We start from the raw sequence: 20,755 nt of genomic DNA, 5'->3' as shown, positions 1-20,755 counted from the left end.
TCTCTCTCTCTCTCTCTCTCTCTCTCTCTCTCTCTCTCTCTCTCTCTCTCTCTCTCTCTCTCTCTCTCTCTCTCTCTAATCCACTATTCAAGTTTAAAAAGAAGACTTCACATGTATTGGGGTATTCTATTCAAATCGCTCTTCCAGACGGTGAAAAAAAAAAACATTTCGCCTTATCAACATCTCTCCTCTGACTGTTTCCAGCCTCTTTCATCTCTTAGTAACTTCTGCGGTTATTTTCACGCTAACTGCTCTTCTGATTTTGCTAAATACATGCCTACCCTCCTCCCGCGGCCTCGCTGCACAAAACTTTCTAATTTCCACCACCCCTATTCTGTCCTCCTTCCTGATGTAAGAGTTAATCAGTATTATCAATCATTCATCCCTTTTCTGGTAAACTCTGGAACTTACTGCCTGTTTCTGTATTTCCTTCTTCCTATGACTCGAATTCTTTCAAGAGGGAGATTTCAAGACACTTATCCTAAAACTTTTTGACTTTCCTTTTGGGACTGGCACCTTAACAGGGTTCTTTTTTTTTTTTTTTGCTCCCCGTGGCCAAAATCCCTCTTACATAAAAAAAAAAAAATGCCCGTTTGGCCTGGAATGGACGGGTAGGTGAGGGATGTATGATTAATAAATAGAGGAAGGCTTTTGTTCTGCAATATGGTGGTTATGGTGATGATGATGATGATGATGCTGATGATAGTAGTGATGATGATGATGATGATAGCCTTATGTATAAATGAAAAAAAAAATCACCGATACGGTAAATATCTAAAGGAAAGAAAAATGGGAAAGAGAGAGATTAAAGAAAAAGAAAACAAGGCCAATTTACTTTACCTAACAGTCTCTCCCTGTAGAGTTTGTCACGTGCTCTGGAAAGAAACAAGGCGAAAATAATGACCAAAGCTTAGTCTTCCGTACAAAAAAAAGTCTACGAAGTCAAATGTCCAGAAATCAACTTCCATTAGTAAAAAAAAAAAAAAAAAAAAGCTGCTAAAACAACTACCTCAAAATTTACCATCGAAGTTCTCAAAAAAAAAAAAAGAAAAAAAATCCACTAAACTGAAAATATACGTAAAAAAAAATGAGCACTAATGTTCAGAAAGCAAAATTATTCACGCAGGTTTGCTTTCCATACTTTTAGGGAAGCATGTGATTAAAGTTAGCTCTCTCTCTCCCCCCTCTCTCTCTCTCTCTCTCTCTCTCTCTACTCTGAAATACTCCTTCACTGTACCCCGACTACTTTCAAAAGACTCTAGTTAAAATTACACAGTTTTTTAATGGTGTTTTTACGGTTTTGGTGGCAGATTGACAAAACTTCAACACTGTAAACAGGAGAAACCATCTTAAGAACCCGGCTAGTCATCTCTGTGGCCTTGAAAAATAGTTGTGGTGAGAGAGCAAAGCGTTTCATAATAAAGTTTCACCAAACGACGCCAGGATGCCACAACGCAATGCTCCTCCGCTGGTGCAGTACTCTGTCGTCGATGCGCGGACTGCAGAGTGCATCACCAGCGGTTCACGAGCATCACCATTCCATTCCCTGTTGTTATGTGTGTGTGTGCGTGTGTCCGTCCATTTCAATATTTTTTTTTTTTCAGTCCGTCCTCTGTTTGTGTCTGTTTGTCTGTCCGTCTGTCTACTTCTGTCAGCATTCTCTCTCTCTCTCTCTCTCTCTCTCTCTCTCTCTCTCTCTCTCTCTCTCTCTCTCTCTCTCTCTCTCTCTCGTTTGTGACCGTCTATACACCGTCCTTCCCCCAGCTGTCTGTCTGTCTGTCTGTCTGTCTAACCTGACCACAATACCCCTCCCTTTCCTCCCCTCCCCCGTTATCTTGCAGTCACCCCTTCACCCCCTCTCATGCTCTATTATCTGCTTGTCGACCCCAACCCCCAACTCCCGCGTTATCAGTGTGTGTGTGTGTGTGTGTGTGTGTGTGTGTGTGTGTGTGTGTGGAAACCGCCCTTGTATGTACTGTATGCAATTTATTTTTTTATTTGTACGTTCGTCCATGCGTTTTTTTTTTATTGGTTGTGTGGGTCTCTCTCTCTCTCTCTCTCTCTCTCTCTCTCTCCTCTCTCTCTCTCTCTCTCTCTCTCTCTCTCTCTCTCTACTTCAAGGGAGCTGCGGGGGTAAGAGAGCCATTCTAGCGGGAGTCGTCGAGAAATATGTTCTATTGTGGCGCCTTCCATATATATTTTTTCCCCCTCTTCTTTCCTTCTTCTTTCTCCTCCTTGTCGTTCTCCATTTCACTCTTCTTTCTTCTCTACTCCTCCTCTTTCTCCTTCTATTAATTTTTCCTCCTTTATCCCATTCCACCTACTCTCCTTTTCTACTTTCTTCCTTTTCCTACTTCCTATAATTCTTTTTTCCTTTTTTCCCTCCGCTCTTATCTGTTCTGTCTCTCTTTCTAATCTTCCTTATCATCTCGCATTCTCCTTTCTTCCCTTCTTTACTCCTCCTTGATGCTTCCCTTCCCTCCCTCCTTCCTTCCTTCCTCTTCCTTTTCCTTCCTTCGTTTTATTTCTCCCACCTTCTGTCCTTCACCTCTTCTTGTCATCCTATTCTTTCCTTCCTTACCTTTTCTTCCTCCTCCTTCTGTTTTATCCATCTTATTTCTCTCTCTCTCTCTCTCTCTCTCTCTCTCTCTCTCTCTCTCTCTCTCTCTCTCTCTCTCTCTCTCTCTCTCTTACTCCTTTCCATTTTCCCATTCTTCCGCCTTTTCTTCTGCTTTTCTTCTTCCTCCTTTCCATCTATTCATTCATCCGTCATTTCCTCCTCTCCTACCTTTCTTTCTTCCTCCTTTCCATCTTTTCATTCTTCCGCCTCTCTTTCTCCTCTCCTGTTTTCCCCTCTTCCTTTTTTCCTCCTCCTCGCTCTGTTCTCTCTTACATTTTTATCTTATCCTCTTCCTCCTCCTTTCTTCATCCATTCTTCCACCACTTATCCTCCTCTCCTTTCTCCTCCTCCTCCTCCTTGCCATTCCTTTTTATATTTTTTCCTCCTCCTCTATTCCCTCTTACATTTTTATCGCTTTCTCTCCCTTCCCATCTATACATTCGTCCACCACTCATCCTCCTCTCTTTCTACCTTTCTTCCTCCTCCCCTCCCTCCTCCTCCTTCTCTATTCTCTCTTATATTTTTACCTCCTCCTCCTCTTCCTTTTCAACCATTCACATCCATCCATTCTTCCAGCACTCATCTTCCTTTTCTTCTTTTTTCCTTTCTGTCTGCTCCTCCTCCTCCTCCTCCTACTGCCTGCTCGCTATTCCCCGCCTCTCCCGCCCTTCATCCATCGCCGTTTCATCCTATCCTTCTCGATTTACGTTTATCGTTCCTCACAGCATCCGATTTACGCCACTCAGAGGACTCAGTTTACCAACGTTTATGCGATAAGATGAATCACAAAGAGGGAGGAAGGCGAGAGCGAGAGAGGAAAGGGAAGGAAGGAAAAGAAGAGAAAGGTGTGACTCTCTTTCTCTTTCCCTTCTTCCTCTTTTCTTTTTTCAAGGGAATGGGGGGATAGAACGGAGAGAGAATGAAAGTGGAAGAATGAGCAGGACAGGAGGAGGAGGGTAAGGAAGAAAGTGACGATGTAGGAGGAAAGGCGGTGGATGACAAATGTTTGAGGAAGGAAGAATCGAATAAAGAGCTGAACTAAAGGAGAAACATTGAGGAGGAGGAGGAGGAGGAGGAGGAAAGAGGAAAAGAAAGGGAGGGCAGGAGAAAAGAAGAGAGGAAGAGAGGAAGAGAGGGGAACGGCAGGGGAAGTGGGGGGGGGGGGTGAGCGAGAAGCGAGGAAAGAGAGAGGAGAAGAGAATCCGAATAAGAGTGAAAAGTTCAGAATTAAAGATACAGATCACATCATCTTCCCTCCCTCCACCACCATCACTACCGCCACCACCGCCACTACCACCATCACCACTACCACTAGTACTACTATTCTCCCGCCCTAAGCTCCCCACCAGCCTCCAGTGTTGATATAAAGAGGACCTAATGTTCTTCCTCGCGCCCCGCCACGTCCACCAGGTGTTGGGGCAGAGGGGCAGGCTGGGAGGGGTGGGTGGTGGGGGTAACCTTTAAGATGCCCCGCCCCCTGCCTTCCCTGGAGCCCAGTGTCATAATGGAGTAGGGGAAAGTGGGGGGGAAGGGGAAAGGTTAGGAAGACGCTGGCTATGCTGTATTCTGATGAACTTGATGAATGGGCTCCTCCTCCTCCTCCTCCTCCTCCTCCTCCTCCCCCCGATACAAGTCACTGGCTGATGTGATATTCAACCCCCACCCGCCTCTCTGCCTTCCTACCCCTCGCTGTGCTGAGCGTGGCTGGCGGGCACCACGAGGGGCGCCACACAAGCAGTGCCCGATGCAGGAGTCACGGGTCAGCCAGGAGTCAGAGCAATAACAGATGAAAACAATTGGAGGATTGCTGAGGGGGGCTGGGGACGCGATTACTCTGACCGGGCTGGAAATGTCGCCGTCTTCTCATGCGGCGAGGAAAGAAAACACGAAAAAGATAATGGATCCCGCGGCAGTGCAGGCCAGAATGAAGAGAAGCCAACCACCACCGACGTCACAAGGCCGGGCAAACATTCACGGAGGGTCACGGTCTATACTGTCACAATACCTGAGAACTGCTGCCTCTCAAGTACAGGTGATGGTTTACTCAGCTTTTTTCTCGCCCAATGGAAAAGAGAAGAAAAAAGCAGCCGTCGCCCACCAGGAGCCGTCGAGGGAAGGAATCTCGCGGCACGAAGACGTTTTTTGAATGTGTCGTGAATGTGGAAAAGAGACAAAAGTTCAGCACTGACAAACTCAGACAGGCGCGGGTTGGGGCCAAGGCTGGCGATGAATGGCCCTTTGCCCTCCCTGCCTCCCTCCCTCTCTCTCGGCGCCCCGCCCCTCAGCTGTATATCACAGCAACACTGTGGACAGCCCCAGGCATGGGCTGGACACTGCCATGGAGTGGCGCCTGTCCGGAGGGACCCGAATATACTTGTGTGTGTGTGTGTTATATATATATATATATATTATATATATATATATATAATATATATATATATATATATATTATATATATATATATATATTTATTTATATATATATATATTTATATATATATATATATATGAGAGAGAGAGAGATTTGTGTGCGTGGAAGGGGAGGAGGGGTGGAAAGTTGCGGGCGGAGTATGTGCAGTGTTCTGACAGCAGCTCCAGTACAGCTGAGGGAACAATAAGGCAAAGTCGCGGCCAAGAGAGCGGTAGGGGACAAGCGGCGATGACTTATCCTGGTGGGCGCGGCGGCGACCTGGCGTCAATATGTCACGCCGCAAAGAAGGTTCCTGGCTGCAAGTCTGACGATCAGACATACACAGTATCTGATTGGATGAATGGCTCACTGATTGCCAGAACGACTGGCTGCTGCACCGGCAAGGGGAGCGGCCTGGCGCGGCAAGCATCCGCTAAGCGGGCCAGCCTCCCTCGGGATGGGAATGGTGTGGAGTGCTTGCCGCGGGGCGCAGGCACCTCATGCTTCACCTGGTCCGCGTACTTTTATCTCTCAACCGGTGTCGACTGAGCGACGACCCGCTCTTCAAGTTGGACGTCCCGGGAGTCATAAATCCCTCAGCGAGAACAGGAGACACGTCCCGGGGCGCGAGGCTCCCGCTTAGGATATTGGCAGGGAAGGCCCGTTATGGATGCACTGAGGACCAGGGCAGTGTTTGCATCGTATGGAAGGTTTCCTGGAAAGAGGTGGGAGTGCGGGGGCCCTCCTGCAGGGCGGCGAGGAGTCCCGGGCGGGGAGTGTGCGTGGTGGCAGGTGTGGGCGGCGCAGGCCCGTGCGAGTGGCGGTCGGGCCGGAGGTTGATGCCTCACTACCGCGGCCGCCCCCGCCGCCGCTGCTCCTGGTCCGCCGTCCCGCTGCTCCCGCTCCGCCAGGTGGTTGGAGCTGTCCTGCTGGTCGCAGCGTAACGGCACCAGCCGCCGCCGCCCGCGCCTGCCATGTAATCAACCGCGACAAAAACTAGCGTGTTTTTAGGTCAGTGTAAAGTTGACACAATCTTGTGGGAGTGAGGGAAGAGCCGGTGTGGGTGTCTGGCCGTCAACACCCTGTTGGCGCTGCCGGTGCTCTGACGGAGGTGTAAGGCGAGGAACGAGTGGCGGGGCGGGGGTCGCCCCGGCCAGGACCCACCACCCACGCCCACACCCCGTCACAAGTAAGAGCGGCTCTAGAGGCCACATCGTCGGGCCCCCGTGTGGCCCAGTGAGTGCCAGGCCATGTAGTGGCTCCCTAGCAGCCGCCATGAGAAGCTGGCTGCCTCCTGCCGCCCCTGGCTACTGTCCCCGGGCCCTGGAAGGATAGCTTCATGGCCCACCATACCCAGGGACCCGCCGCCCCCGGGGCACAAACCTCGAGGGGCGTCGCGGGGGAAAATAGTGATGCCAGTCCAGCTGAGGATAAGAATCCCGCCGGCCCTCAGTCACCAACCCCGAGCCCTTGGGCCGCCTTGACCCGCGCCCGACCCGTGGCAGCCGCTGGATGGAGCAGTTCAGAGGCTGCGGCGAGGAGGCGTCCCACCGCAGTATCTAGTCATGGCGCCCTGCGGGAGAGGTCCGAAGGATTGTTGCTGACGTTGGTGCTGACGGGGCTGGCTCTAGTGGGTGGCAGAGGTCTGGTGGAGGCCGGGCGGCCCGACAAAGTGAAGATGGTGAACATCCCAGGCGATGTGATCTTCGGCGGGATGTTCCCCATGCAACGAGCGGGGCAGCGACACGCCGTGCGGCTCCATCAAGGAGGAGAAGGGCATCCAGCGCATGGAGGCGATGCTTTACGCCCTCGACATGATCAACAACGACACCGTCCTGCTGCCCAACATCCACCCTCGGCGCCCACATCCTCGACACGTGCTCCACTGACACCTACGCCCTCGAGCAGTCCATGGAGTTCTTCAAGTCCTCCATCAACCAGGTGAGTCTCACGCCCACGCCCTCCCTGTACCGCCCCTGCCACCCACCTTCCCCGCCCCCATAGCCCACCCTTCCCTACCTTAGGACAGGAGGAGGGAGGAGAAGGAGGAGGAGGAGAAGGAGAAGGAGAAGGAGAAGGAGAGGAAGGAGGAGGAGGAGGAGGAAAAGGAGGAGGAGGAGGAGGAAGAAAGCGTCCTCAGCAGAAAAAAATTCATCACATTAGAAAAAAAAAAAACTTACAGTACAGTAATGAGACTGCAGGAGGGAGAGGGGAGGGAGGATGGCTGGGTGGGTGGGTGGAGATTGGGAGGGAAAGAGGAAAGGAGAGAGGAAAGAGGAAAGTGGGGAGTGAGGGAGGAACGAAAAACAGTAAAATGTTCAATGGCATCACACAACAACCGCCACCACCACCACCACCACCACCACCACTGCTACTGCTGCAGCCTTCATCGCTACAACTTCCGCCTCCGTGCCACTGCCATTATCACCACTATCACCACCACCAAGACCACCACCATTACCACCACCACCAGTCTTACCACAAGTACACCACTGCTACGTATTATTACCACCACTACTACCACTATCTCCATCCTGTCATTTTCATTATCAAAGCTGCTACCATTACAGGTATCACCACAACAACAACAACAACAACAACAACAACAACAACAACTACTCGTACTACTACTACTACTATTACTACTACTACTACTACTACGTACTACTACGTATTATTTCTTCTACTACTACTACTACTATCTCTACTTCTATTATTTCTCCTCCTAATTCTTCTAGGACTACTATTGCTACTACCACACGTAACCACCACACAACCAACCACCATTCACAGCATCCTCACCACCACCACCACCACCACATAATTACCAACCACCCAAAAAACACCAAATTAATGAAAACTGAGGGAACCCAATTTCTCTCCTGCACCAATCAGCCGGCGAGGTTTGATTGCCTACTGACCAATAAGATTAAAAGTATACGCAGGAGCTTCCCGCGCACCGCCGTCACGCACCTTTGTGTTACGTGCGTTACTGCGCGCTAATGCATGTACCCTCCCAACATAGCTTCTCTCTCACATCAGTCATCTATTAACCTAACCTAACATACCTGAACATTATCTGACTTAACCATTAACCTAACTTAACCTAATCATCAACCTAAACTAACCTAAGCATGAATGTAAGCTAACCTAACTTAACGTAACCATTAATCTAGCCTAATAATTAGGCCTACTAACCTAACCATTGATGTAAGCTAACCTAACCTGACATTTCTATTTATACTTATTAACACACCCTTCCTCCTTTTCACGTTCCCTTTCCTCATTTTCTTTTAATATATTCATCCACTGACTTAAATTAATGTAACTAACTAATCTTTAATACACTCTAATATAATATTTATCTCTGATTATTTCATCCTTCTAAAATTCCTTCTTTCTATTTTTCATTTATTCACCTGCAAAGTTAATTAACATAACCTTGATATGAATCAGTGAGTAAGTACATTTCTTCCTCCCATCCCTAGCACCACCCCCATTTATCCCTACTACTTACTCACTGTTTAACCCCATCCCCACTAAACCCAGCCCAACCTAACCCATGCCAACCTATCCTAACACAGCCTAACCCATGCCAACCTAACCTAACCTGTCCTAACCCAGCTTAACCTAACTTAAACCAACCTAACCTAACCTAGCCTAACCTAATCTAACCTAACCCAGCTCAACCTAACCTAACCTAACCTTACCTCCACTTATCAACACTGACCTAAAACACTACCATCGATAGTTCCGCTCAGTGTATCGTTGCCATAACAGTGCCATCCAACACACTCAGGGGGTGACACGCTAGCAGGGGAAAATGTCATAAGGGGAATAAGCCCAGAGGGAAGAATACATACGGGAGGAAATGTCAGGTGGAGGCGTGGTTGTCAAGGGGAAACACACACACACACACACACACACACACACACACTCATACACACTCTCTCTCTCTCTCCAACGCACAATCGCCTTTAACTTTTTTTTAAACGGAATCTTATCAAGAATCTGACTCGGGATAAAGGTAACGGGGATGAAAAATGATAAGAATGAATAACTCTGTGTTTATCCATGGCGAGGAATAGGACTGGGAAATGAAGAAGCGCCGCCAAATTTTCGAAACACTCAAGATATGAAATAAAAAAAAAAAAGGTCAATTTCTTATAAGAGCAACGATTGTAAACTTGCACGCACATCCTTTTTGGAAACATCGTGAACAATTATTTTTTTTTCTGTTATTTCTTGTTTCTGTTTTATTTATTTTTATTATTATTATTTTTTCTTTTTATCAATAACCGGCCTTCCTAGTGTATATATAGATCCCTAAGGACTCCAGTAAAAAGAAAAACAAAACAAAAACACCACCACATGTGCACCCAACGCACGCAGACACCACCACACACCACCAAATACCACCACACACCACCCAACACACCACCACACCACCACACACCCCTAAACACCACCACACACCACAATACACACCCAAACACCACCAACCTTCCCAGACACCACAAACACGCTACCAAGCCCCCCCAAACCCCACCACACACAGTCCTAAACACCACCAAACACCAAACACACCACCGCACACCACCCAGCACCACCCAATGCTCCAAGATGCGGCGGCAATAAGCCCTAATTCCCAGCAGGCAATCAATGACACTGGAGCTCCCATCAAGCAGTGCCACCAGGCGTCAAATACTCCACAGCCAATGAGATCACGCGGCAAGTCCTCGCCCAGCCAATCCGATCAAATATCAAGCTCCTCACCAGCCAATCACGGCGAATCAATATTTCAAATCATACCTCAAATTCCCTAACAGCCAATCACGTGACGCTCTGAATTCTCGGGGGCCAATAAGAGGCCAGATTCCCTTCCTAGAGCATTGAAGGGGCATCATCGCCACGTCCCGCACAGCCTCGCAACCCCATCAAGAGAGAGCAAAACAAAGAAATACTTGTCATTCCGTAACAAAACTTTCCCATCCGGCCCTTCTTTTTTTCATTCTTTCTTTCCTTCCTTCCTTTAGCAACTATCACTGAGACGAGACCGTGAATGCAGAGGAGGAGGAGGAAAAGGAGAAGAAGGCAAAAAAATACTTTCCTGGTACGTACTCCTCTCTCTCTTCCTCTCGTCCTCTCTCTCTCTCTCTCTCTCTCTCTCTCTCTCTCTCTCTCTCTCTCTCTCTCTCTCTCTCTCTCTCTTTCCATTAGTCACAATCAGAGTTAACTAGAAACAAACGAAATGGGAAAAGGCGAGGGAGGAGGAAAAAGGAAAAGAAGAGGAAAAAGAGGAGAAGCGAGGTGATTAAAAAAAAAATGATGATGATGATGAGGAGGAGGAGGAGGTGGTGGTGGTGGGTGGTGGAGGTGGTGGTGGTGGTGGTGGTGGTGGAGAGGAAAAAAATGAAGAAAAGTAGAAGAGGAAGAAAGAAGCAAAACATAAACAAATGAATAAAAATAAGGTAGAGAGAGAGAGAGAGAGAGAGAGAGAGAGAGAGAGAGAGAGAGAGAGAGAGAGAGAGAGAGAGAGAGAGAGAGAGAGAGAGAGAAACGAAGAAAAAAAATAACAGATAAGGATGGGAAAAAAATGGACTGGATTGCAATTATTATTTTCATGAATGGGGGAAGATGTAATAGGGAAAAAAAGGGGAAAGAAGAAGATAAGGATTGATAAGTAAGGTAGCATGATGGAGAGGGAAAGAAAGAGGACGGGAAGAGGAGAGATGGAGAGATGGGAACAGTTTGAAGAGAGAGAACCTGGCGGTAGATGATGGGAGAATCGAAGTAAGAGAAGCAAGAGGAAAAAGGAAAGAGGAAAGGAGAGGAAAAGGGGGAGAGAGAAGTAAAGGAGAAAAAGACAAACAGCCGGGAGGGAAGAAGAAAACAGAAACAGGAGAAGGAGGGGTAATAACAAGACAAGATGGGGACAGGAGGAGAGGAGGAGGGAAGAGGAGGAAGGGAAGAGGACGGGAAGTTTGAGGCCGACTGGAGAAGGAAAAGGAGGACAGGGACGGAGAGGATGGGAGACGGGAGATGGGAGGGAAGAGAAAGGGAGAATTCTCTATTTCTAAATGGTGTTGTCTGCTTGTATTAGGTCAGTGTTCCGGAAGGTAAACATACTGGGAAGGAGAGAGAGAGAGAGAGAGGAGAGAGAGAGAGAGAGGAGAGAGAGAGAGAGAGAGGAGAGAGAGAGAGAGAGAGAGAGAGAGAGAGAGATCGTGACACCACAAGAAGGTACTGAAAGCTTCCAATTACTACATCAGCATTTCTTTTCTAATTCGAGTATTCTTATATCATCCTATCGAGTCACAATACAACTAACACCAGTAAAAAATGAACAACACTTTTTTTTTCCTGTCAGTGGGATCTTCCGAAATTCTACTCCCATCCCACAACACAGCACCCTGCCAAGCCTGAGTAACCGCGGCGGGCACAGGGATGAGACAGCCAAACCAGGACCTGTAGTCGCCCAAAGCTGCTTTAGTGGCGCTGGTTCTTAACTCCTGTGTCCAGCTCGAATGTGTGCTCCTGACTTATTGAATTAAATCATTAACTAAATACGTATTCCCTTTCATGATAAGTTTAGAGTTATGCGGCACCAGTAACTCGTCCTGGCCGCGCTGGGTTGTGTCGCCTCCAAATATTAATTCCCGTTTCTCTAAATCAGTGATAGTCAACCTGGGTGCGCGGTGGGTCCCAAGGTGCAAGGTTTTTTTCAAAGGGCATCATGGAAATAATGAAGTGCATGGAGGGGTGCATGATATGGCTAGTATGTGTAAGAGTGCACGGTATGGAAAAGATGTTTTTAGGAAGGAAATTGAAGGAAATTGCGCGTTATGTAAGAAATTAATTTGAACTGAGATTAAAGTATTACAAATTTATGTTTCATATTTGTATTTTATATTCAGGACGCAACGCGCGCCTCACGAGTAGCTATTTTTTTGTTTGAAATTGAGACTTAATACTTGGATTTAAATATTTTCAAGTCTTAAAACTAGAGAAAAAACGTGAAATATTCATATAATCTTGTAATTAAACGTCCTAAGCGCGATGGTACATGAATTTCTCAAGGCTGCACCGCTGCTCAGTGAAACCTGCGCGTCTCATCATCATGAAGACATGCACTGATGGAGAGGCGGGTGGACATACGGAAATGTGTGCAAGTCCAACAGTTCCGTAGATTGATTAATGAGTTCAAGAGCCTCCCAAAAATTCTCTCTCTCTCTCTCTCTCTCTCTCTCTCTCTCTCTCTCTCTCTCTCTCTCTCTCTCTCTCTCTCTCTCTCTCTCTCTCTCTCTAACCTACTTCGTCCCCTGCTTATTTACTTTTCTCCTCCTCCCCAACCTTCCTCCTCCTCCTCCTCTTCTTCCTCCCACTTTATCTTTTTCTCCTTTCTTCCCCTTTATCTCTCTTTCCTTCCTCCTTTCTTAGCTTTTCACTTCCTAGTTCTTTTTTTATTTATCTCCTGAACATTTCTGCTCCACGTACTCGCACTCTCTCTCTCTTCTCTTCTCTCTCTCTCTCTCTCTCTCTCTCTCTCTCTCTCTCTCTCTCTCTCTCTCCTATTCTCGGCTACTCCTCTGCGGCTCACCCTCTTCTTCCTCTCTGTCTCCTTCTCCTCCTCCTCTCCTTTCCTCCCTTCATTTTTTCTCCAATAGAAGAGATAAGCCATGAATGGAAAGAGAGAGAGAGAGAGAGAGAGAGAGAGAGAGAGAGAGAGAGAGAGAGAGAGAGAGAGAGAGAGAGAGAGAGAGAGAGAGAGAGAGAGAGAGAGAGTTTTTAATAGGACTGACCCTCGGCAACCTTTCTTTATTCTTGCCTGCCTTCCCCCTTACCTGCTTCCCCTCTTCCCTCTTCCCCTCCTCTCCTCGTTCTCTCCTTCGGTGCTGATTAACCCGCTGCTGTGACGTCATTTCTGGTAATTGGGTGATGCTACAAGATCTGAAAATCGAACACAATTATTACACCAAACGGTACGAGGAGGAGGAGGAGGGAGGAGGGGGAGGAGGGAGGAGGAGGAGGATTAAGAATCTAAGAATGATAGGATAAGGCAAATACTGTAACTTATAATGAACTTAACTTGCACCTGATGAAGGATGAGGAGGAAGAGGAGCATGAGGAGGTGGAAGAGGAGGAGGAGGAGCAACAAAGAGTACGAGGAGGAGCAAGAGGAATACAAAAAAAATATAAAGAACACCAGGAAAAAAAAAAGCTTATACTGAACTCAAACTTAACTTGCTTTTCACGGTCTCAACTTCTCCGGAGCTCAAGAATTGGTAGCGTATACAGAGAAAGAGCTTAGAGGGAGGTGAAGATGAGAGACACCCATACACTCAACCAACCCATTCACATCCCAGAAGAAAGGTGTAGAGATGAAACTAACGTGTACTCTGAGTCTCCTACGGGTTATTGTTTCTTAAGACTGTGAGTGGCAGGGGAAAACTTGACTTGATAATCCAGCCCGACACTCCGCCAAGCTCCCTCAGCATCGATACACAGCAGGCGAAGAGGAAGAGGAAGAGGAGGAGAGCTGGGTGAGGCAAGGCAGAGCGTATAATCGTGGCCTTAAATCGAGTAAGTTTCTGCAGTTACTCCCGCCGTGTTTAGCCCTTGATCTGCTGAGAGTCTCCCTGCAAAGCCTGACGATGGATTGATTCTTAGCATGCCAGAGGGGCTGAGATTGAAGAAAACGGTAAACGCTATGGAAGGTAATGTGACGTTACTTTACTCTCGTCCATAACCTTATTTTATTTGTACGTATTTATAATTTTTTGTTCATGTTCTTATCGGAGCCATTACGCAGCTTAACGTTAATGCAGTGTTACTTTACTTTTCTACTACTTTACTTTACTTGTGTCCTCTCTTTTCCCATCCGAGTCATTACGGAGCTGAAAAAAAAAAAATCAAACATTTCTAGATGACAGGAACAAGTAGTTATGTTTCGTAAAGGGGAGTGTCACGTGTAGGCATGACATTTCCTTGAAGCTTCCCTTATTTTCTTACGTTCTAACACTTGCTGGTGTGACGAGTGATGCGCAACTCAATGCAATGGCTGAAAATGTTGAAACTGTGAAAGGCGGCTGATGCAAACGAGAGGAGCTGGGGAGGGGAGTGTGGAGGAAGTGAGAGAAGGGGAGGGAGGGGAGGGAAAAAGTGGAGGAAGTGAGAGAGGGAAGGGGAGGGGAGATGAATGGTAAGAGAAGGGGGTGATGATGCCGTGTGTCTGTGTGTGTGTGCGTGTATGTGTGTGTAGAGAGAGAGAGAGAGAGAGACGCCCCTCCTACAGTGCCACCTACAGCGAGGTCTATATGCTTTATTATTGACTCTGCAGTGACGTCTTAAAAACAACCTATAATATTAATTAACCTTGGGGCTGATGGACTTTTCCCCTCGTAAAGAGAATACATTAAGCTGCCGCGATCGATCACCAGGAGATTTATAACGTACCAAACGGTTTAATGAGAGAGAGAGAGAGAGGGAGAGAGAGAGAGGAGAGAGAGAGGAGAGAGAGAGAGAGAGAGAGAGAGAGAGAGAGAGAGATGAGAGAGAGAGAGAGAGAGAGAGAGAGAGAGAGATACAGACACAGACAAATAAATAGACAAACAGACAGACAGACAAACAAAGAAACGCAAACACAGCCTGAACAAACACAACCAACCCCAGCCCATGAACTGATGCGGACAAGAAAAACAAAAAGCAAAAATAAAAAAAAAATAAATAAATAAAAGATAAATAAAACCGTTCCATTAGCAGGAAAATGGTTGGCCGGAATATGGAGATGTACTAGACTGAAGAGAGAGAGGGAGAGAGGGAGAGAGGGAGAGGAGGAGAGGACGAGGCTGGCGTACCGTTGGCTTCATGAATTTTTAGATAGTGGCTTTGGCTTCGTGACTTTCAAATTGGCTGCCTTCACGTTCGTAATTTTGGGAGCGCCTCAGTTTCCAAGGTTACAGTTTCAAAGTAAATACTCAAGCGCTAACTCACGACATTAACGGCACGCGCTGGAAGGGGAAGGGAAGGGGTAGGATGGGAGGGGAAGGAGAGGGAAAAGAAGAGAAGGGAAGGCGAGAGATGGGATGGGGGGAGAAGAGAAAAGAAGAGAAGAGGAGAGAATAGAAGAGAAGGAAAGGGAAGGGAAGGGAAGGGAAGGAGAGATAGGATAGAAAAGGAAGGGAATGGGAGGGAAAGGAAGAGGAGAGATAGGATGGGAGGGGAAGGAAAGGGAAGGGAAGGAAAAAGAAGGGGAGGGAAGAGGATGTGAGGGGAGGGAAGGGAAGTGAAAGGAAGGGATGGGGAAGGGAGGAAAGGGCTGGAGAGGGGAGGGGAGGTGAGGGGAGAGGAGGGGATGGGGAGGAAAAGGAAGGAAAGAGCTGGAGAGTGGAGGGAAGGGGAGGAGTGCTTCAAATATACAAAGTTCAAAGCATCGTCGAAAAACATCTCCAATTACAAAGTTATTTATAACATATTACGTTAATGATGCGGGGAGGAGGAGGAGGAGGAGGAGGAGGAGGAGGAGGAGGAGGAGGAGGAGGAGGAGGAGGAGGAGGAGGAGGAGGAGGAGGAGGCTTTTAGTATGACATTCTAAGCTTTATAAAAAAAAAGATCGTCAATTACTAACTTATTACTGCATCCTAAACTTACAACTTAACACACCAATGCTCACAAGGGATGGAGACGAGGAGGAGGAGGAGGAGGAGGAGGAGGAACACAAATGAAGAAACAATAGCAGCAGATCTGAGAAAAAAAATATTATAGCACAGAAGAAGGCTCCTCCCCACCCACCATCCTTGCATCTAACCAAGGCGGGAAGGATAAGAAAAAATACCAAGAATTGTGAGAAACCGCGTGGAATTTTTAAGATGGGATCGAACTAGTTAATATAATTTTTGATATAACTCGATGATTTAATTTTTAAGGTACATCTGTCAGCAGCTCTGGCAACCTTTGGGCAGTGTTGGCTGGGCTTTAGATTGCTTTATGCGAAGTATCGGTGATCCTTTCCCCCTGCTTATCGTAGAAAATTGTTTATCGGCCATTAGAATACTGAAGGCAATGACTATGGCTTCCGATCAACATTGAATTTCACTTACCATTCGGCGACCCCAACGAGATAGTCGACCTAAATTTGACCACAAGTCTTCTTTGTTCTGTGTTAATTGAAAATTTACTTGCCATCGTGCATATCACTGACGTATATCAAGAAGAGAACAGGGCCAACAACAGAATTCTGGGGTACGCCACTTTTTACAGTTAGGATGAGGGTGGCGTCCAGAACCCACTCTGTTTCCGGTCACAGAACCAGTCCTCAATCCAGAAATGGATATTACCGGTGACAACAAAAGTATGTGCGTAGCTTACTGAGTAGTCACTCATGGGGCGTCTTTATAAATTATCTTTTCGAAATCATGAGATGTGACATCTGCTGATCTGTTTTCACCAAACTCTTAAAAAATGTAATGAAAGAAGTAGAAAAGTTACTTAGACACGAACATTTTCTGCGCAAACCACGCTGCGAATTATTTATCAACTTATGTTCGAAGAATTTCCCCAAATCGCTGGTCTACATTAATTTACAAGACAATTGGCGTCAGGCTAATTGGTCGATAATATCTTGGTAGTGACTTGCGCCTTTTCATGAAAATTAGCGTTACATTAACTCATTTCCAGGCCGTCAGTACTTTGCCAGCTGTTGAAGATTTGTTGAATAGGACGAATATCAGTAACCTATCTGGTGCCTGAATTCTTCAAAATTCTCGAAGAAATTTTGTCAGGTCCACGAGTTCTATTTATTTTGACCTCCCTCATTTGAGTGAGGAACGTCACTTCCTAAGATAAGTGAACCATCCAAATTTCTTTCAGCTCTTTAAATTTCTGAAGGCTGGGCTGATGTACATTTTTCGTCAGTAAATACAGATGCTAAAAAGTTACTTAGGTTGGAGGAAGAGGAGGAGGAGGAGGAGGAGGAGGAGGAGGAGGGGGAGGAGGAGGAGGAGGAGGCACTAGAGGACCAGAAGGAGGAGAGTTTCAAGTACAAGGTTTAAAACTGTGCCGTAAAAAAAAATCACACTTTCCGCTCGGTCGACGTGGCGGGTCTCGTAAAATATCTCGTCTTAACTTGGATGTCTAACTTTCATATCACGAATCTTTGACAAGTTTCCGATTCACGACGTATGGAGGGCTTTGGCGTGGGCTTTAAAGCTAGACGTGGAGGGGATGGAAAGTGGAAGGGGACGCCGGAGGAATGGAGAGCGGGAAGGGAGGCAGGAGGAGCGGTGGGGGGGGGCCGGGCAATGGAGGGAGAGGATGACGTCACGCAGAGTGGTAAGAAGCAACGCCGATATGATGCAATTAACATTTAGCTTGGTGATAAAAAGAGATAATAATGTCAATAGCAGCGTGGCGCATTGGAGAGAGGGAGAGAGAGAGAGAGAGAGAGAGAGAGAGAGAAGAGAGAGAGAGAGAGAGAGAGAGAGAGAGAGAGAGAGAGAGAGAGAGAGAGAGAGAGAGAAAAGTGAAGAGGAGCCATTGAATACATGGGAAAAGTTTATGAAAAATGACGTAAAGGAGCATTGCAGCGATTCTCTCTCTCTCTCTCTCTCTCTCTCTCTCTCTCTCTCTCTCTCTCTCTCTCTCTCTCTCTAATCAACACACATGAGCACATCCATTCTTAGCCACAACTGAAGCAAAATGAAATAACAGAATAACTCAGGTCATCTCAACCCCCCCCCCCCCGTGTGCTGGACATCTCATCCCCGGCCATAACCACCCCCTGGCATTCCCCCTTTCACATTTCAACCCCCCTGCACAATTTTTCCTACCTCCTTATTTATTTAACCATTAACCTAAAACATTAGCAGCAATAGTTTTCCTCAGTGTTTCCTTACAATCACATACTTCTCTCCAACTTACGGGAAAAAACCACCTACCACGGGAAATATCTAGAGAGAAATTATGTCCACGGGGGATAGTTTGCCATGGGGATAAGTGTCAAGGGGGAAATGTCACGGGGGGGGGAAAGTGTCTACGGGGGGAAAATGTTAGGGGGTAAGTAAATCTCTATGGGTGAATATGGCGGCCTTTCCATCACCTCCAGCCATCTGCACTCACCGAGGCGCTAACGACGTGTGTTATTCCCAGGCTGACACTCTCACGAAGCTGTGGCCGCGCTACGGGAACACGCCAGGCAGCTTCCTCCATTCATCAACACAACCACCAGCCTCTGCCGATGGTGTGTTAAGATATGTGGTTATGTTGGTGTGAGGAGGAGGAGGAGGAGGAGGAGGAGGAGGAGGAGGAGGAGGAGAATAATAAGGAGAAGGAGAAGGAGGAGAACAAGAACGAGAAGAAGGAGAAGAAAAAACAAGAACGAGAAGAAGGAGAAGAAGAAGAAGAAGAAGAGAACAACAACAACAACAACAACAACACGTTGATCCCAGCAGACGATGATGGAATATTCTGAGGTGTTCGTTAACTAGCCTCTTTAAAAGTCAGTCACCACGCTGGAGGAAAGGCAGAGTGACGTTACTTACAGATAATCTAGTTACGGTGAGTGCTTGAGACAGACAGACAGACAGGCAGACACACAGACAGACAGACAGACAGACAAGGATCACAGGAGAAGGGAAAGGGGAGAAGAGAGAGAGGGAGGGAGAGAGGGAGGGAGGGAACGACTGCATTCGGCCTTTTCAAACTTAAAAAATGAGAGTCACAAGTTGAATCGGATTGCGGCAAAAGGAAGTTTCCTGAGCATTTTGAAGGAGATCAAAGTAATGAAGAATAACTTTAAAAAGTCAATGCAAGTAAGTCACTGCGGCAGCAAGTCTGAGGCAAGTGCTGACGTGTGAGTGTAGTGGAGATGGTGGTGGCGGAGACGGTGGTGGTGGTGGCCAACAGATCCTATGAAAGTGAACTGGATGTTTCTAAAAAGTAATGCTTTGACGTCCCGACAAGACTGTGCAAGCAAGGCTGGAAGAAAAGTTATCTGGCAGGATGAGTTTAATGATTCTAGGAACGGCGGTTCGTTACGCGGCGTGCGGCACAAAGCGTGGGCCGTGCTGCTGAGTGGCGCACCGGTGCTCCGCGGTTTCCGGCAAGATAATAACACAGTGCGGTCAGCGGGTCATCACAATTGCCATCGTTCACTGCGCCAGATTGCTTCGTATGATTTGTGTGGATATTTTTGTTGCCGTGAAAAAAACTGGCCACTACCGCCCCGTGTTGTCGTGGTAGTAATGAACAGGCCATTCCCTCCACCAGTAAAAGCAAACTTTATACCACGACACCAGATCATAGATGCACTAACATTTCGAAGTGACGGTCTACGCCTCAGTACGGCGGCCAGTCACTGAGTCTCAGACTACACACCCACATTTCCGTGCGTCAGTCAAGGCGTGGTGAGGAAGGAACGGCGTCCACATAACATCATCACTAATAAGGTGTCCTCACACGCCTTAATGACAGGAGGCAAGTTGACGAGACTTGGACCAAGGAACGATAATGAAGGGAACTTGTTTAAACAAGCACTGCAACGACCATTAACGTGCAGTTCCCGGCACGTGGACACTTTCCACAAATAGCGCCATCAGGCACACCAATGTGCATATTAATGCTATACATCGCAGTAATACTGTTCATTCCGCAATAGCTAGAAATTGGAGCATTAAAGGTACAAAACTGGAACCTGGAACTAATGGATAGAAAAAATACAAACCAACACAGAACAATCACTTAAAATGAGTTAACAAACGCGGGACACGACAAACAAAGGGCGGCTTGTAAAATCAACACTTGTATCAATAAGCAACAGATTACTTTGGCACAGCAAGTCTGAACAGATATTCACTGGCCCGCTGTGATTGGTCAGAACAACGAAACCGTAAAATCAGCATGATTGAATATTTCAGTTACTTTATAACTTGATTCTCCGTAATACAAAAGAAATTAGATCTTATTAATCAAATTATGAAATGGAAAAAATTTCAGTGATGCTTCTTCAGTTCATTGTGCTCTAAATCGATGGATATTCTTGATGAAAATTTTTAATCTTACGTTCAGCCCTGGACTAAAAGCGAAAACTAAACACTCATTACTAACAGTGACATGTTGCTCATTCATAAACCTGCAGTGAACCAAAAAGACCTCCAAAAAAAAAATTAAGTCCTGTCACACTCGCTCACTACCACAATGACCAGCACTTAGCCTGCCTGTTGCTCCCCGTCCGTGTTATGCTCCGCCAGTACCTTTGACATTTTGCAAACAGAATGGACCAATAGGACGATGAGGTTTTCCCTTCAGCAAAAGTCTATTCAAGTTGCATTACGATAGGGGACCACTTCCTGCTGCCGCACTTCGATAATGATACTGCCACGCTTGGGGCCTTTCAGCTCCCTCAGCACAGCTCCCTCGTGTTAATACCCGCCTAACACAGCCCACCAAAACATATCCTACGTAATTAACACCTGCCTCACCTCACCACCTGTGTAATACAAGTCTACAAACACACCTGTCCTACGCAATACACATCTCCCTTTTAAGTTACACATACCTACCTTAAATAATAATCTACCATTTACGCAACACACCAGTAACACACACAGAGAGAACACGCTTCATTTACGTAACAAATGCATGTTTTATACGATAGAAAGCGTTGTGCAGTGAGTACACACTTCTGTCTCGAGCGTACACACACACACACACACACACACACACACACAC

General features: G+C 46.8%; 1 protein-coding gene and 1 long non-coding RNA gene across 3 annotated transcripts in view; one reads left to right on the top strand and one right to left on the bottom strand.

Annotated features, from left to right (window-relative positions):
- Positions 1-20,755, bottom strand: part of LOC135102367 (uncharacterized) — a 47,350-nt gene that overhangs the window by 18,514 nt on the left and 8,081 nt on the right. Inside the window, exons 2-3 of one of the 2 annotated variants that reach the window (XR_010269632.1) lie at positions 18,146-18,257; positions 12,874-12,979 (exon numbers count right to left, since the gene is read on the bottom strand). This is a non-coding gene — a long non-coding RNA (uncharacterized LOC135102367). The remainder of the gene's footprint in view (positions 1-12,873; positions 12,980-18,145; positions 18,258-20,755) is intronic. The other variant, XR_010269634.1, reaches the window with a different exon arrangement.
- LOC135102366 (metabotropic glutamate receptor 8-like) overlaps positions 5,166-20,755 on the top strand; it is a 172,906-nt gene continuing 157,316 nt past the window's right edge. Inside the window, 3 exon segments of the mRNA XM_064007497.1 lie at positions 5,166-6,763; positions 6,765-6,879; positions 6,881-6,970. Coding sequence (XP_063863567.1) covers positions 6,369-6,763; positions 6,765-6,879; positions 6,881-6,970 — 600 coding nt within the window. The 5' untranslated portion in view covers positions 5,166-6,368.

This window comes from Scylla paramamosain, chromosome 7 (assembly GCF_035594125.1).
Source record: "Scylla paramamosain isolate STU-SP2022 chromosome 7, ASM3559412v1, whole genome shotgun sequence".
Classification (NCBI taxonomy): domain Eukaryota; kingdom Metazoa; phylum Arthropoda; class Malacostraca; order Decapoda; family Portunidae; genus Scylla; species Scylla paramamosain.
The sequence above is the reverse complement of the archived record's forward strand: the minus strand, read 5'-3'. Positions and strand labels throughout refer to the sequence as shown.